Here is a 14,716-nt window from a genome sequence, read left to right on the forward strand (position 1 = left end):
GGTGTGGATGTGTCTCAGTCTTCACGTCACCCTGTGCCGCTGACGGCCACATGGAGCCCCGCTCTGAGCCACCGGGCTGAGGGGACCCCCACCAGCACCCCCTCCCCCCTGCACAATCCAGCAATGATGTATTTCATTAGTCAGGTACTCAGTAAAGGAAGTTAATAGAAACTGTCAGAAACAAAAGTGTAGGCGTTACATAAACTTAAGGTATAAAAAAACCACTAGAACACAGAAATGCAAACATTACTGAGTATCAGTAAAAATAGCAAACAAGACAAAGACCACAGAATGAAATGATTATAAAAGTTACAAAATAGAGAATATAACAAAATAGTGGGACAGAAATAGATGCAAACACACATCAAGGTCTAAGTGGGCTGAACTCTCCTGCCGAAAGGAAAGCGCTTTCTGATTGGACCACAGGGACGAGCCAGGGAGCGCTTGGGAGTCGGGCGGCAAAAGCCGATCAGCTGCCACGCGCAGGGGGCAGGGGGCAGGGGCCAGGGGCCGCAGGGAGTGCTGTGGAGTGCACGTTCCAGCCTGGGAGTGTTGCAGAAGACCAAGCCCGCATTCCGCAACGAAGGTGTCGCCGAGGGTCCGCCCACTAAGATTTCGACAGTGTCCACAGGACGGAAATGAGAGACGCCAGCAGTCGGAGAATTTATCGTGTTTCTGAACCCACGGCAGAGCAAGTGGGCGATCTATGTCTACCCTACATACATGCATCTGTATGTAAAGTAAAAGCCAGCCCCGAGCTGAAGAACACTTCCAAGAGATACAGAAAACATCCCCCAAACGAACCAATCACGTATTAGGTGATAAAGCCTTCATAAATTCATATAGGCAGAACTAACATAGACAGCTTTCTCTGATCACGATGTAATGAAATGTGAAATTAATAAAGAAAAAAAAGCAGCTCCTAACACTTGGAACTTTAAAAATAAAATAAACAGAAACAGAGAGAGCAAAGGTCTCGGCCTGAAACAATTACGGGGTCGAAGAAGAAAGGCGACTCAGAAGTGCCCACAGTCCTGGGCACGCGCCGTGACGGAAACGCCTGCCCTCCAGCCTGTGGGACCGCGGACTGTGCTCTGGAGGAAGCCGGGTTAAGTATTTATCTTCCTGAACGAGAGAGCGGGACTGACTGTGCGTAGGTTACACAGCCCGCTCGAGAGCTCCGGAAAGGAAAACAAAACCAACCAAGTAAAGCAAAGGTAGGAGTTTGTAAAGATGAAAAGAGAAGTTAATAAGAAAGTGAAAAATGGTAGAAATAATAAGTAAATCTAAATGCCTGTGCTACGAAAGAAAACCGGTGAAACATACAAATTTTTCACAGTCTTGGTAAAAAATTAACAGAAAGCACCACCACCCAAAATAAGCAGTGAGCGTGACTGCCAGGAGGCCAGCGGGTGAGGCAGGCCGGGGCGCCTGGTGCCCCAGCTCTGCCTGGCAGGCGTGACGCCCGTGGGCCTGAGGGCAATGCCTCGCCTTGTGTCCCTCTCCCGTGACAGCGGAGAAAACAAAGGCAGGCGAAAATAATGAATCTAAGGAGAATGATGGATTCCACGGGAATTCTGTAAAGAGAATTATGAATTATAATGATTTCCCAGGAAATTAAAACCTATCTTCTCCAGAAGAGAGAGAGAGTTTCCAACCAGACGGGTCATTATGAAGTTGTCCCGAGGTAACTGCTCCCGTCCCCCTTCCCCCCGAAAGCAGCAGAACAGAACACCAATCAAGCTGAGTCATCTTCACAGAGGGTCCTGCTTGCTCTCACATGCACACGCCGTCCGCCCTGCCACAGTGCCCTGGCGCGTGGGAGGGAAAGCTTGTGGGCAGGAGCATGGCACTGGCGCCAGCCCCCGCAAGGACCCCTCCCACACCGTGTGCGGGCTGCGGGCACACGTACATGGGCTGTGGGCTGTCCCATGGGGCAGCTCTGGTCCACATGTTGGCCAGGTACTGCTTTGGGTGGGTGCTGTCCTGTCCCCCCAGCTCAGAGGCTCCGTCCTGGAAAGGCCCAGACCCCCCGCTTCATACCTGCCACCGCACCCAGGGCCCCAGGAGGGCATCTGCCCCCGCGCACAGCTGAGCCCCGACCACGGCCCTGCTGGGTGTGCCAGGAGGTTTCGTCCATGCCCCGCCAGCATGTGGTCTGTGTGTAGCCTGTTGTCCTGTGGTGGAACACGATGTAGCAAATGAGGTGCCATGACTGGTAGAGCCGATCAAAACATAGGAGTGCTTAGAGTGTTCTTCCCACCTGCCGTGCCCCGTCCTCAGATGCCAAGGCGCCCCCAGAGCACCCTGAACGGCCATGTCTGTGTCCTGGGGCCAGTGCTTGACAAGAGAGGGCAGCTGTGTTTGCCCAGCTCGACGCCAGGAAGGCCTGGCAGCTTCCACACCTCCCTGTATGGGTGGGTCGTGTCTGGATTTCCGGGGCTGGCCAGGGAGGGTTCCCAGGGGCCCACAGGGCAGGGCTGCGCAGCACTGCGAGCTGACCCTGTGCTGTTCCCTTGCAGCTGGAGATGGAGCTGAAGGTGCTGCGGTCCCAGTCGGGCCCTGCCGAGCAGAGCGTCCTGCTGTCCAGGGAGGAGGCGAGTGAGCTTAGGTACATCCCCACCCCACCAGCCCCTTACCCCTCTCCACCTTCTGGGGACACTTTCTTCTTCAATCCCACCTGTCCACTTTGCTTCCTCTCTGCACAGAAACTCATTCCCACTGGTCTGGGGCTCTTCTCAGCATCCTTTCTCAGACCAGCATTGACAGCTGGGACTCTCAGTGTCCCCAGGGCATAGGAGAGAGCTGGAACTGCTGTTACCAGCCGCCTGCTGGGGCCCCTCTGCTGTGTACGCTGTCCCCAGGGGCAGCTGGGGACCTATGCACCTGTCTAAGGCCGTGACAGGGCCGCGGGCCTGGGCAGGGTGTGCATGGGGCCCCTCCTCTCCGGCCAGGGCTCACCCCCTGCACCCTGTGCGGGTCCCCATGTCTGTCTCGCCCCCAACACTGTCTGGTGCCCGGTCCTCCCACTGCCCCATCACCAAGCGTCCTGCCCCTCCTGGCTAGGCCCGGCTCCCACTGGTCTGCACTGCCCGCCTTGGGCACGTTTGGGAAGGACCAGAGGGTGCTGGCCATGCGCTCCTGGCCCACACTGGTGTCCCAAGTGGGACGGGGAGCCCTCTCAGCTGCATGCTCGCCCCACCAGCAGCTCTGTGAGGACCACCCTGAGCAGGGCCCTGACAGCCCAATGACGGGGTCCTAGGCCTGGGCCCCGCCGCTCCAGTGGCCCATCTCCACGCTCCTTGCGCTGACCATGCAGGGGGGCCGGGAAGCCCTCGGGCCCGGGAGGACCCAGCAGTCCAGTGCCTGGCCGGGCCTGGTCTCCTCTCTGAGGCCTGAAGGGCCTTCTCTGGCCCCCAGGGTTCCCAGAGCCCCGCTGCGGTCGGTCCATTTGCATGCTGTGCCAGGGGTCAGCGGCCTTTCCGTCCAGTAGCTCACCCTTCAGTTCTGGAGGCTTCTCTCGATTTGTTCATGGGTCGTCTGTTCTCTTCCTGTTCTCTGTTCTTTCTGAAGCTATTGTTCGGGTGTTGAACATCCTGACTTAGTTCTCTGTTTTAAAGACATTTTCGTCCTATTCTCCGTCTGCTGTTCCTACTCGCTGTGATACTTCCTCGAATCCGTCAGCCTTGTCTGGCTTCTGCCGCCCTTCGTTCCCTGAGACTCGTTGCTGTTCGGTGCTGTTCTCCGAAGGCTCTTCACGTGAGACGTGCTGGCCAATGGTTTGCGGGCACAGACGTCACTGTCGCTGTCACTGTCTGATGGAATGACGGGCTCTCCGAGGTTCTCTTCTTGCCGAGTAGAGTGTCCTCCACATGGCTGTTTTCTGTTCCAACGGAGACTCAGACCGCCACCTTCCATCCCAGACCTCTCAAGCCTGTGGTGGTCCCAGACATCCGCTCGCCTTACGCTGGCGCCCTGGGAGCCACTCGGAACAGCCCCGGGCAGGCTCTGTGCTCGGCTGGCCATGGCTGGGCCGTCACAGGGCCCCGGCAGCTGGCCTTCCTCGGGGCTAGTCACATGTTTGGTGCTGCCAGCCCCTGGGAACACAGCAGGGCTATGGAAAGGTCCTGGGACCCCTCAGCCCAGGGACCTGCTGCTTCCGTCCCCAGAAGGGAAACATCTGGTGCGTAAAGGCTGGTTTTCAAAAAGGTCTTCAACTTCCGGTCTTGGCCTGAGGGATGTTCTCCATCCCCCCAGGACTCCAAACTCTGACCTGGCCCACCAGCACGGGGACCCTGGAAGGTGGGGAGAGGGTGGCCTGCACAGAACCCTGAGCTGGAGGAAGGCCTGGTGGCGGGCACTCGGCATCTCCTTAGTGCTGCCCACGGACCTGGATATGGGGTGACAGAGACTGCGACCTGCACAGGCAGCTTCAAGAAAGGCCCACCCCCCTCGCCCTGCCCCCAGCCACAGGCAGCAGCCCTTGGTATCCGTGGGTCAGCAGGGACCACTGTCCACCCTGGCCCTCCAAGCAGGTGTGCCAAGCTCTAGCGTGCCGGTGGGACCTTCCCTGAGTTTCCTGCCACCCCCAACTCGCCATCAAAGGTCCAAAGCAAAATGGGGCTTGCTGCCCAGGGTTACAGGCTCAGCAGAAGCTCCTACCCCCCGCTCCCGCCGGCCCCATGAAGCAGTGAGGTGCCCTTGCTTCCAGTTCCTGGTGTCAGTGGGGCCCGTGGGGAGCCCAGCCAGCACCCCTCTATCTGCAGGGCCCCAGGTACAAGTCCCCTGGAAACAGGTGGCCTCCTGCCCAAAGATTCCGTGAGATACTTCACGGCGTAAGGCTCAGAGTGTCCAGGGCACAGTGGAGACCTCTGCTCGTGCCCAGAGCCGGACAGTCGTCACTGAAGGAGGAGTGGCTTCAGGTGGTCAAGTCGCCTGGCCAGGGCGCCAGTCCAGGCATCACAGAACCGTGTCGCCAGCAGGCCTGACTGCGTGGTCCACAAGGCAGAAGTGCTGACCCTTGACGGAAAGCGAGGAGCAGATGCGCACCGTGGACCGGGACAGCACAAGAGAGAGGAGGAATCGCCGGCCCACGTGAGCGGCGGGTTGGAGGGAAGAATCGTGCAGGCCAGCGGAGAGCAGCTGATCAGAGGGGCAGACAGCCTGGGACGAGCCCAGAGCCGAGCCTCGGGGCTGCTGGCCCCGCACGGCACACAGGACGGTCGTTCAAGTGGGGCCCTGGGAGGGAGGGAAACCTGGCCGGGAAATTATCTGAAGACTCGACGACTGGAAATTTCCCAAGTTTCACGGCAGGCATAAACCCATAGGTTCCAGCAGCTGAGTGAGCCCCACGGTGTAGAAAATCAAAGAGCCTCACAGTGTGACCTGGCTGCTTAATCTTCTGGAAGTCACAGACGGAGGGAAAACCCTGAAGGGAGCGAGGGCGGAATGCCCGTCTGCGCAACAGCAAGCTTCCCGTCTGGAGCAGCGGGAGCCAGGACGGGGCGCACAGCGTCTTTCAAGTTCCCAGAGGAGAGACCTGTCGGTGGTGAACACATCTTGGGGCCTGAAGGGACACCAGGCGGTTGTCAGGCGTGCTGCTCTCAGGCTTGCCCAGGGCGCGTGGCCAAGGAAGCCCCGCAGTGGAAGGGGCTCAGCCTCTCCCGAGGGAAGAGCCGTGGGGAGGGCCCGGGCGAGACCCTGGGTGTGCAGGCGTGCTGCTCCTGTCTGTGTCTCACACTCCCTGGGGTTCTGTGAGGTCACTGATAGCCGTGCTCAGCGTGGAGGACGCACAAGTGCCAGCTCTCAGTTTGGAGCCCAGTGTGTTCACTGCACCTTGGCTCGTTGTCGGAGGACGCCGGTGCTGTCAGCTGGCGGGGGCCGTTGCAGCTGCCCTCGCCTCGTGTGCACACTGGGCGCCTCCATGTCTGTGCTGGTCTGCTCTGGGCATTCCGTGGCCAGTGCAGTCACCCTCTCCACACTCCCGTCACTGCTGAGGGCCTCGGTGTTTGCCGTTCAAGGAGGTGGTTCAAGGAGGTGGTTGCCGTGTCTGCACTGGAAACAGCACGGGCTTTCTGGCGGAGGGGTGGGGACACCAGCGGCGGCCAGGGTCTCTCTGGGGGAGGCCAGCAGTGATGTCCTGGGCTGCAGGCTCCTTTCCAGCTGTGCCTCCAGTGCCCTGGCTGTCCTCTGCAGGCCGCTCAGCAGCCTCCCTGCTAGCATCTGTCCCGGCAGCTTTGGGTGGTCAGCAAGGCAGGCAGCCTTCTCTGTTCTCCAGGGTATTCTCCAGGGTGTTCTCCATGCTCTAGGCAGGGCAATGACCGTGCCCATCCGACTGACTTCACACACACACACACACACACACGTAGGCTCACACGTGTGCACACTTGCACCAATATGCACACAGGTGCCCGCTGGTGCTCGCTCTCACTTCACCATTCTCTGTCCCTCGCCCTTGCCAGGTGACAGGCTGCCGGAAAAGGAGGACGAGGAGATGTCCCCATTTTAAACGCGCCAGTGAGAGCTGAGGGTGTGGGTCTGTCCTCCGACAGCCAGGGTGGACCGCACCGTCTCACGAACGCGCCTGCGCTGCACGCGGACGCTCGTTTGGGTTTAGCCCTTGAGGACAGTTGGCTGACGAGCCTTCAGAATGGAAACACTCTGTTTTCACAGCGCCTGCAGGCTTCCCGCCCAGCCTGGCCCTGGCAGGCCCGGGCCCTCCCCTGCACCCTGGGGGCCACGGGGAGCTCCCCCCCTGGCTCCTTGTCTCTGCTGCACGCGTCTCACGTGGCTCCCACCTGCCCGCCTCAGGGGACGGGTGGTCGGCGAGGACTCCTCCCTGTCAGGGCTGCTCTGTCTGAACGACTCCACTGGCTGCAGTCCGCAGTCCTCTGCTAGGGTGGTTTTGCAGCATTTAAAAATGTTCTCCATCAGCCTGCTGGTTCCCCATTGCGTGTTTGGGGACAGAGCCCAAGGCCTTGTCGAGTGGCCTTGCCTCCTCTGCATCCAGAGAACAGGGCTGCCCCCGAGGCTGCAGCTGTCTTGTCACGATCTGCTCGGCCCGCAGGTTGAAGGTCGAGGAGCTGGAAGGGGAGCGGAGTCGCCTGGAGGAGAGCAAGAAGCAGCTGGAGACCCAGCTTGAGCGGCTCACCCTGCTGGTGAGTGTGGGGTGTCGCTGCCCTCCTGGTTTCCTCCTGCCCTCGCAGGGCTGTGGCTCCCCTACCCACAGCCAGGGACCCCCACACACACACACACCCCTCCCCGGCCTCCCCAGAGCATGTCCCAAGTCCCACAGGGAGGACACGCTACCCCCGGCCCCGGAGCCTCAGCCTGTCTGTGTGCACGGCCCTGCCGTGGGCCGAATGCTTGTGGGGTGGCCAGCCGAGGAGCAGGGCTTCCAGTGTGGCTCAGGGCTTGCGTCCGAGCCCATCCCCCACAACCAAGGCCACGGCATCAGACTGCTGCTTACGCTGTTCAATTTTACTTTGTTTTTTGTTTTTATCCTCCTGTCTAAATCGTTCCATGGCAGGAAGCCCACAGGTTTGCGATCACCCAGATTTTGGACAGGCCATTGATTTTTATCTTGACACCCATTAGGGGTAAATCAAATCTCGTTTTTATTACCAATTCCTGGAGATGGTAGAAGTGACAGCTTTGATAAAGCAAGGTGCAGTGAGCCGCAGCCAGGCTGCGTTCAGCGCTGGGGCCTGTCATCCTGCACCGTCTAATTGGCCAAAGTCCTCGGCTGGGAGAGCGGGGCTGTTGGCAGGTGAATCCCCGGCCGCCCGCCCGCCCGCCCGCCGCCCACCAGCAGTGCCATGTCAGATGGGCTTGGTGATGGTTTCCGGGCTCTTTAGTTGAGAGCAGCCTGAGACTGCGGCTGATGGCCTCCCAGGCCTCCTGCGACCGCATCAGCGAGTGCAGCTGAAGTTTCCGTTCTTCCTGCTTCTGCACGAGGGTGCCCGCCGGCACCCGGCCATGCGTGGCAGACAGGGCAGTGGCTGAGACCCGGGGGGACAACCAGTCAGTCTGGTCGTGGCAGACAGAACGGGGAGAACTCAGGGAGCCCGGGCAGGCGGTGGTGCAATGCGTGCACAGGCAAGGGGCTGGTGGAAATGGGGCTCCGTGGGGCATCTGGCACCGAGGCCACAGATGTCAGCTGGAGCCCGGCACCACCTCTTGGCTGAGTGGTCTCGGGCATGTCAGGGCTTTGCCCTCTGAGCCCCCAGTGCGTCCTTCATAAAACTGGGGGCAGTGGCGCCCACACGGGATTGTGGGGGAGACGGGCCACATCTGCCCACCACGCCTGGCCCACAGTGGCCATTCAGGAAGTGCTAATATCTGTTGCTGCTTCTGACCTCATCTGCCTCTCCTCTGTCCCCGGGCCATGGAAGCAGCAGGACAGCTCATGATGCTCTCCAGGGGGCCTGGCCGTACTCCCTGCGGTGGGGTGAGCCCCTGGCTGGTTCCCTCTGTGCTGGCCTCTGAACGCAGCTCTGCCGTGGCCGTGGCCGGTGAGCCAGAGTGGAGAGATGGGGGAGGGCCACAGCTTTCAGCTCGCCAGGCAGGCACGTGTCAACCATGGTGCTCAAGCCAGCTCAGTGGGCACCCGCCCCGCCCCTCCCTCCCTCCCTGGAGGAGTCTTCAAGTTGGGCTGCTTCAAGGAAGAGTGATTAAAATCAGCTGCGGTTTGACATAATTGGGAACATATGCTTGGAGAGGGCGCTCACTAGTTAGAACTTCCCGTAATTGGTTCCCAGCTGGGTGGGGAGGAGGCACCTCCAGTCAGCGCCCAGAGCCCTGGGCTCATGCAGCGACGGCACCGTCCAGCGAGGCCTCCGCCCCCTCCGGCCGGGCGTGGCCTGTGCGGGCCTCCCCAGGGCCTCTGCTGCTGTCACACCATCTGGGTTGGCCTCTGACCACACCTCGAGTGGCTGGAGGAGGCAGGACCCCCCAGCAGCCATCAGGTATGGGGAACTGGGGTTTCCGACCCCATCAGCTTGCAGGTCCCCTCTGGAGGTGGGGGCAGTAGGCCCCCATTAGCTGACCCAGGAGCGACTCACTCAGACACACCTTTCTCAGAGGCAGGGTGGGGTTTGAACGTGCTCTCACAGGAAGAGGACCCGAGCACCCCCGGGGCTGGGGCCCCGGCATCTCTGAGGCCCAGCAGTAGGGCCCTGGGGGGCGGACTCACCTCTGAGTGAGCTCATGCAGGCCATGGGAGACGCATCCCTTGTGCCCCAGGCCTAACCCCCAATCCTGCAGCCCCTGCCCTGCCCAGCCTTCCCCAGCGGTTCTGCCCTCTTGGTCCTGCCCTCTTGATCCAGGTGTCTCTGGGCCAATGCGCCTGGAGAGTGACTGCCTGAGCACCCACCTCCACACACCTTAGTTCCCCACAGAAATGGCTACACTGAAGCCACGGGGTGGGCGCTCAGCCCTGTGTCCAGACAGATTGCCACTGGCCCTTCCTGGTGGGGGCCCCAGGCGTGGTAGCAGCTCTGCCCCTGGCCAGCTGGCCCCAGTCTCTGTCTGCTCCCCGGACTCAGAGCGGAACCATGTGCTGCAGCCACACAAGGAAGGCGCAGGTGACAGCTCCCGGCCAGGGTGCGTCACGGGCCTGGAGAGGGCGGTCCCTGCTGCTGTCACGTGGACACCTCCACCATTGCCATCATCTTGCCTCACTGACGGTGACGTCCGGTGGCTTTCCACATCTGTGGCTCTTATGGGCTACCGTCCAGGACTGTCAAGGTCACCAGCCCCTGGGCCCCCTGAGGTGTGCCTTTCCGTGGCCTGATGCACATGGCTCTGGGCCTGGCGATGCCTGTCCATCAAGCAGCCAGTCCTGGCTGGACGGCACCATCCGGCAGGTGAGGTGCACACGGCCTGCCGTGTAAGTGTGGGCTGTGCCCTGTCCCGGGTGCTGGTGGTGCAGCCCACCGCATGTTGCCCAGTGTCATGGGAAGGGTCGGAAACCCCAGCAGCCGGAAGAGCTCACCTGAGCCGCCTGGTCCTGTCCTGGCCACTTCGCTGGGGCTGCTGTGTGACGTCCTCAGTCCCTGCTCCCATCCCCCCATCCCTCTAAGTGTCTGATGCATTTTAAAGCAAATTGCAAACATCTGCACCTTCCCTGAAATGCTCCGGCACGCGTGTAATTAAGCAGAATTCATCGCTGGGGTTGGAGCCCACGCCCGCTGTCCTCACCACCGCCGGGGCCTGCTGCTCACGCAGGCAGGTGGGCAGCCGGGCGTGGGCGCCCCGCCTGGCTGCCATCCCCTCGGAGGCCCTGCCGCCCCAGCCGGCCTGCAGTGCACTCAGGAAGGGGACCAGACTGCAGCCCAGTGACATTTTAAACCAGTATAGCTGTTTTGGAAACGGAGTGGGTGGAAAATTGCTGGGTTCCCTGTGAGCAGAGCGTTCACGGTGCCCGTGGAGACTGCCCCGCGCCTGTCTCTGCGTCACCAGGCAGGCGGCACTGAGCGATCACAGGCTCCCAGGGTTCTGCCTTCTTCCCTTTTCTGGATGCCGGGGAGTGGGGAGCGGTGCCTCGTCACTCCTCATACCTCAGTGCCCTCTCCCCATCAATGCTGTGATGCCCCCTACCCCCCACTGGTCCCTGTCGCCCAGCCTGCCGCCCCAGAAACAAACTTGCCCACCCTTGGATAGTAGTTCCCTCCCCGACCCATCTGTCCTCACCTGCCAGGAGCCCTGAGCCCATAGCTGGCCTCGCCTCTGCTTTGCAGAGGCCCTCAGGGCTCTGCCTGCTCCTCGTGAGGCCTGCAGCTGCTCTTGTGCATGTCCTGTCCCCGACAAGGCAAGTGGTTTCTAAATGATCTGTCTGCACCTCCGGAATGTTCTCTGGGTGTTGCTTTTGGGGGGACAGAGCCTGCAGGCCATGGTGCTGGGCAGTGCTGGGGCGTGGGGCACACCCCAGAGATGGTTCTTGTAGGGAGACTGTGTTCCCTCGGGTGAATAAGGCTCCAACCCCAGGGTCTGGTGTAGCTCTGAGGGTGTCTCTTTGTGAGCAAGGGTGCTCAGCTGACAGTGGCCCTAGCTGTACTGTGGCCGCTGGCCTCTGCCACACGTCCCCTCGAGCACCACAGGCAGGCTCGTCGGCCATGTGCACGGAGCGCCTTGCGGGCCTGGCCCTGCTAGGCCTCCTCACAGGCCGCTCACGGGTGCTGGGCACGGGGGGCTGTCATCTCCTATGCCCATGAAGCAGCCCAGAGACACAGAAACCAGTGATTGGCCAGTGATTGACGGGAGGTAACACCATCATGTCCCCAACTCACTGCCCCCAGCTGGGCCTCCATCTTCCCAGCAGAGGTCCAGGCCCATCGTGCCCCTTAGTTCCATGTCTGCCCTGAAAGCCTGGGGTGTCTGGGTGAGCCCTGCAGACGAGGCTGTCGCCCTTCCCCTCCCTCTCCCCCTGCCGCCATCAGGGAGGACCCAGAGCTGGAGAGGCGAGACCAAGTGCTGCCCATTTGCCCAGGGCCTGTGGGGGGCCAGCCAGGGCACCTGGACAGCAGCAGCTGGGGCAGCGTGTGCACAGTGCTCTGAGGAAGTGCGTCTGCGTGTGTTTCCGCCTCACTCAGACACTCGACCCGCATCCTAGCTCCCCCTGCAAAGCGAGGGGCGGTGACCACACCATGGCGGGGTGGGGACTTGCAGGCCGTGCGCAGAAAGTGTGCTGCGTGCTCTCTCGCAGAGCCTTGTCCCAAAACCGGCGGCTGCTTTCCTCTCCTGACGTGTCCTTGCTGCCCACCCCCCTGTAATTCCCCAGAAACCCCGTTGGCAAACCCTCTGCACCTCGTCCTCATCACTCAAGCATCGGGCACACTTCCCTGTCCATCGGGCAGGCCCATGACTGAGCCCTTGCCTGTGGAGCCGGCTGCCACCCACAGGGGGTGGCTGTGTCCTCCCGTGACCACACAGGGCCAGGGAGGACGTCCCCAGTGCGTATTTCCCCGGGTGCGAGTCTGCGTGGGGGACTTCCAGGGATAGTGGGCTCGAGGGCCACCTGCAGGCTCTGGAGAGACGCTGGGCGCCGCCTGCAGAACAGAACAGTGCTGTGCCAGTGACCCCCAAGAGCGCTGCATCCCTACTGCCTCGCCAGCTGTTGCTGGCCCCGTGGGTGCACAGGCAGTCCCGTGCGCTTGTAAGCTCAGCCCCTTTGTCACACAGGAGGCCAGGGGTGTTTTGGTGTGTGTGTGTGTGCGCTCATGTCCTTGGTCCACTTTCCAAACAGGTGGTTGCTCCTCTTGTTGACTTCCTGGAGCTCTTTGTATATTGAGGAGTTGGGCTCACTTTCTTGTAAGCTGTGAATATATTTTCACAATTTGTCATTTGTCTTTGGACTTTGTTTGACGTATTTTTTACCAAAGGAGATGTGTTTGGTTTTTCAGTGTTCATGTATCTCTCTCGGTGGGGGCGTGGCTTCTTGGCTTTGGGTCCTTTTCTCACCTTCCTTGGTCAAGGGTGTGGAGCAGCCTCCCGTGGCTTCTGGCTGTGTGGCGGCTCACGCCTCACACCACAGCCTGCAATCAGTTTGGAACCCGTGGCTTCGACGGGCAGAAGGGGTGAAGCCTGACCGCGCCTGTTTCTAGAGAGGCTCGTCCCAGTCACCCAGACCGCAGTCTCCTCCCCCTGGCCCGCACCCCCGCACGAGGCCCCTGTGCCCCGACTCCGTCTCTGCGTCTTTTCCATCCTCGGTTTCGCGTCCACCTGGGCCTCCCGGCTCCGGGCGGCTCTCACTGAGCCCTGCACTGACTCGGGGTTCGATGGGTCTCATGCGCCCCTGACTTCACTCGCAGCATTTTCCCGGCAGCTCTTGCTGCGCACTTCTCGGGGCCCGTAGGTCTCGGCGCCGGGTCGCACCTGTTCCGTCGGCGGTGGGTCTGTTCTTCGGCCTCACCGCCTCCAGTCACACGTGGCTCCAGGTGTGCGACCTGCCCTGTGATGGCCACGAGGGCTCGTCCCACTTCCACAGCCTGCGTCCTGCTGCAGCGGCCAGCCCGGGCCCGCCCGCCTGCCCGAGTGCCGTAAGTGAAGCAGGGCACTTGATGAAGGAAAGAGCCCAGCCCCCCTGCCCACCCCCGCAGTGGCAGCAGGCTGCTCATGTTTATTGACGCCAGGACTGAAAAAGCCGGCGTGCTGATGTGCGTTTGTGTAGAAATTTCCACAGGCGCTGATTTCTTTTGATTTTTTATGAGAAGAGTGGCGTGTCCTGAATATTAAGCCCCTTCTCTTCTCCTGGGCCCGGAGCTGGTGCCCGCAGGCATCACTGTGGTCCCCTGGCCCCAGCCCGCGGGCCCCGCCCGCACTGGCAGAGGAGGCTGCTTGGCGTCTCCAGGGGGCCCACTGAGCAACCCCCTTGGGAGTCTCTCACCGTGGACTCTCAGGGAGTGGTCTGCCCTCCCCACCGCTGGCTGTGCTGAGGGTCCGCAAGGCAGTGTGCGCAGCACCATCACCCGCCCTGGCCGCTGCTCCTCGTGCCGCAGGGGCCGCGCTGGCCCTCGGCGCCACCTGCAGGTGTCAGCCTGGGTATCTCGGACTGTGGCTGGGACACCTGTCGTTATCTGCATGTGGTCCTTGCAAAGCGTTTAGAGAAGAGTTAGGGACACAGCACTTTGCAGGCCTGGAAATCGGATGTGACAAATAATGTAGCAGTCACTTTAGGTGAAGGCCTTCCCATCTCCTCAGGGGCCCCAGGAGGACGCTGACCAGCTCCGCCCCTCCCACTAGGCAGCCCACCGTCCCAGGGCTGCGCTGGGTGGGCATCGTTCTCGCGTGGGGCCCAGCGGAGGGCAAGGCAGCCAGGCCTGACTTGCGTGAGCCTGTGCTCTGGGGTGACAGAAATGGACTCTACTACTGTAGACGGGTCAGTCCGCCCAGAGGCATGGGAGGAAGGATGCTGGGGGTGGACCTGGAGGGACCCTGTGCTCCTGGCCTCCACGGCAGGTCCCAGAACAGTCACGTGCCCGCTGGCCTGGGCAGGGTGGCTCAGGCTGCCAGCCGTGTCTGCGCCCTGTAGTGGGAGGTGCCGGCCGCTGAGGCCAGCGGGCCTCAGGGGCTTCTGCGCACCTGCTCAGCCTAGAAGGGACGCGTCTCACTTGGGTGGCAGGCCCAGTGGCGTTGCTGTGGAATGACAAGTTGGGGGGCAGGGAGACAGCAACGGTGGCCTCCACTGCTCAGGACAAGCACATGCAGGTGCGTGCATGTCGCCCCCCCCCCCACAATGAACATGGCCTGAGCGCCCAGCGGTGGCTGCTGCCCTCTGGACTCGAGTGTGCGTCCCTGACGGGATGGAGCTCAGGGATGGGTCCAGCTGGTGGCAGGAGCGGTAGGTGGGTAAGGAGCTTGGGAAGCCAAGCCAGGGGTCATCACCGTCACCAGTGGCCACTCTCCCACTCCCCACCTCCACTGTCCCCCCACCTGCATTTCCCAAAGCCACTGCCCATCTGACCCACCTCGTGAGGCCTGTGGGCAGCTCTCCGGCAACAGCAGGTGGGCTGGACAGGCCCAGGGCCTGGGAGAGGGCAATGGCAGGGGCTCAGGGACAGGCTGGGCCTGAGGGGCTGCTGTCCAGCCCCGCTGACAGTTAGGGTCGCCTTCCTTCCCCCAAGGCTGCACCTACCTCTCCCCACAGACCACCCTCTGAAGGACGTCTGCCGTCTGTAGCTGGCTGTGCTGACTGTCCCGTCTACTGTTAGAGCCCGAG

At 61.5% G+C, this 14,716-nt stretch overlaps 1 protein-coding gene across 7 annotated transcripts in view; it reads left to right on the plus strand.

Moving 5' to 3' along the window:
* The window catches only part of MAD1L1 (mitotic arrest deficient 1 like 1), a 176,071-nt gene that overhangs the window by 126,805 nt on the left and 34,550 nt on the right, over nucleotides 1-14,716 (plus strand). For all 7 annotated transcript variants that reach the window (XM_053926021.2, XM_053926019.2, XM_053926018.2 and 4 more), the window contains 2 exons: nucleotides 2,523-2,611; nucleotides 7,067-7,157. In XM_053926021.2, coding sequence (XP_053781996.1) covers nucleotides 2,523-2,611; nucleotides 7,067-7,157 — 180 coding nt within the window. The remainder of the gene's footprint in view (nucleotides 1-2,522; nucleotides 2,612-7,066; nucleotides 7,158-14,716) is intronic.

The sequence above is a fragment of the Desmodus rotundus genome, chromosome 6, assembly GCF_022682495.2.
Source record: "Desmodus rotundus isolate HL8 chromosome 6, HLdesRot8A.1, whole genome shotgun sequence".
Lineage (NCBI taxonomy): Eukaryota > Metazoa > Chordata > Mammalia > Chiroptera > Phyllostomidae > Desmodus > Desmodus rotundus.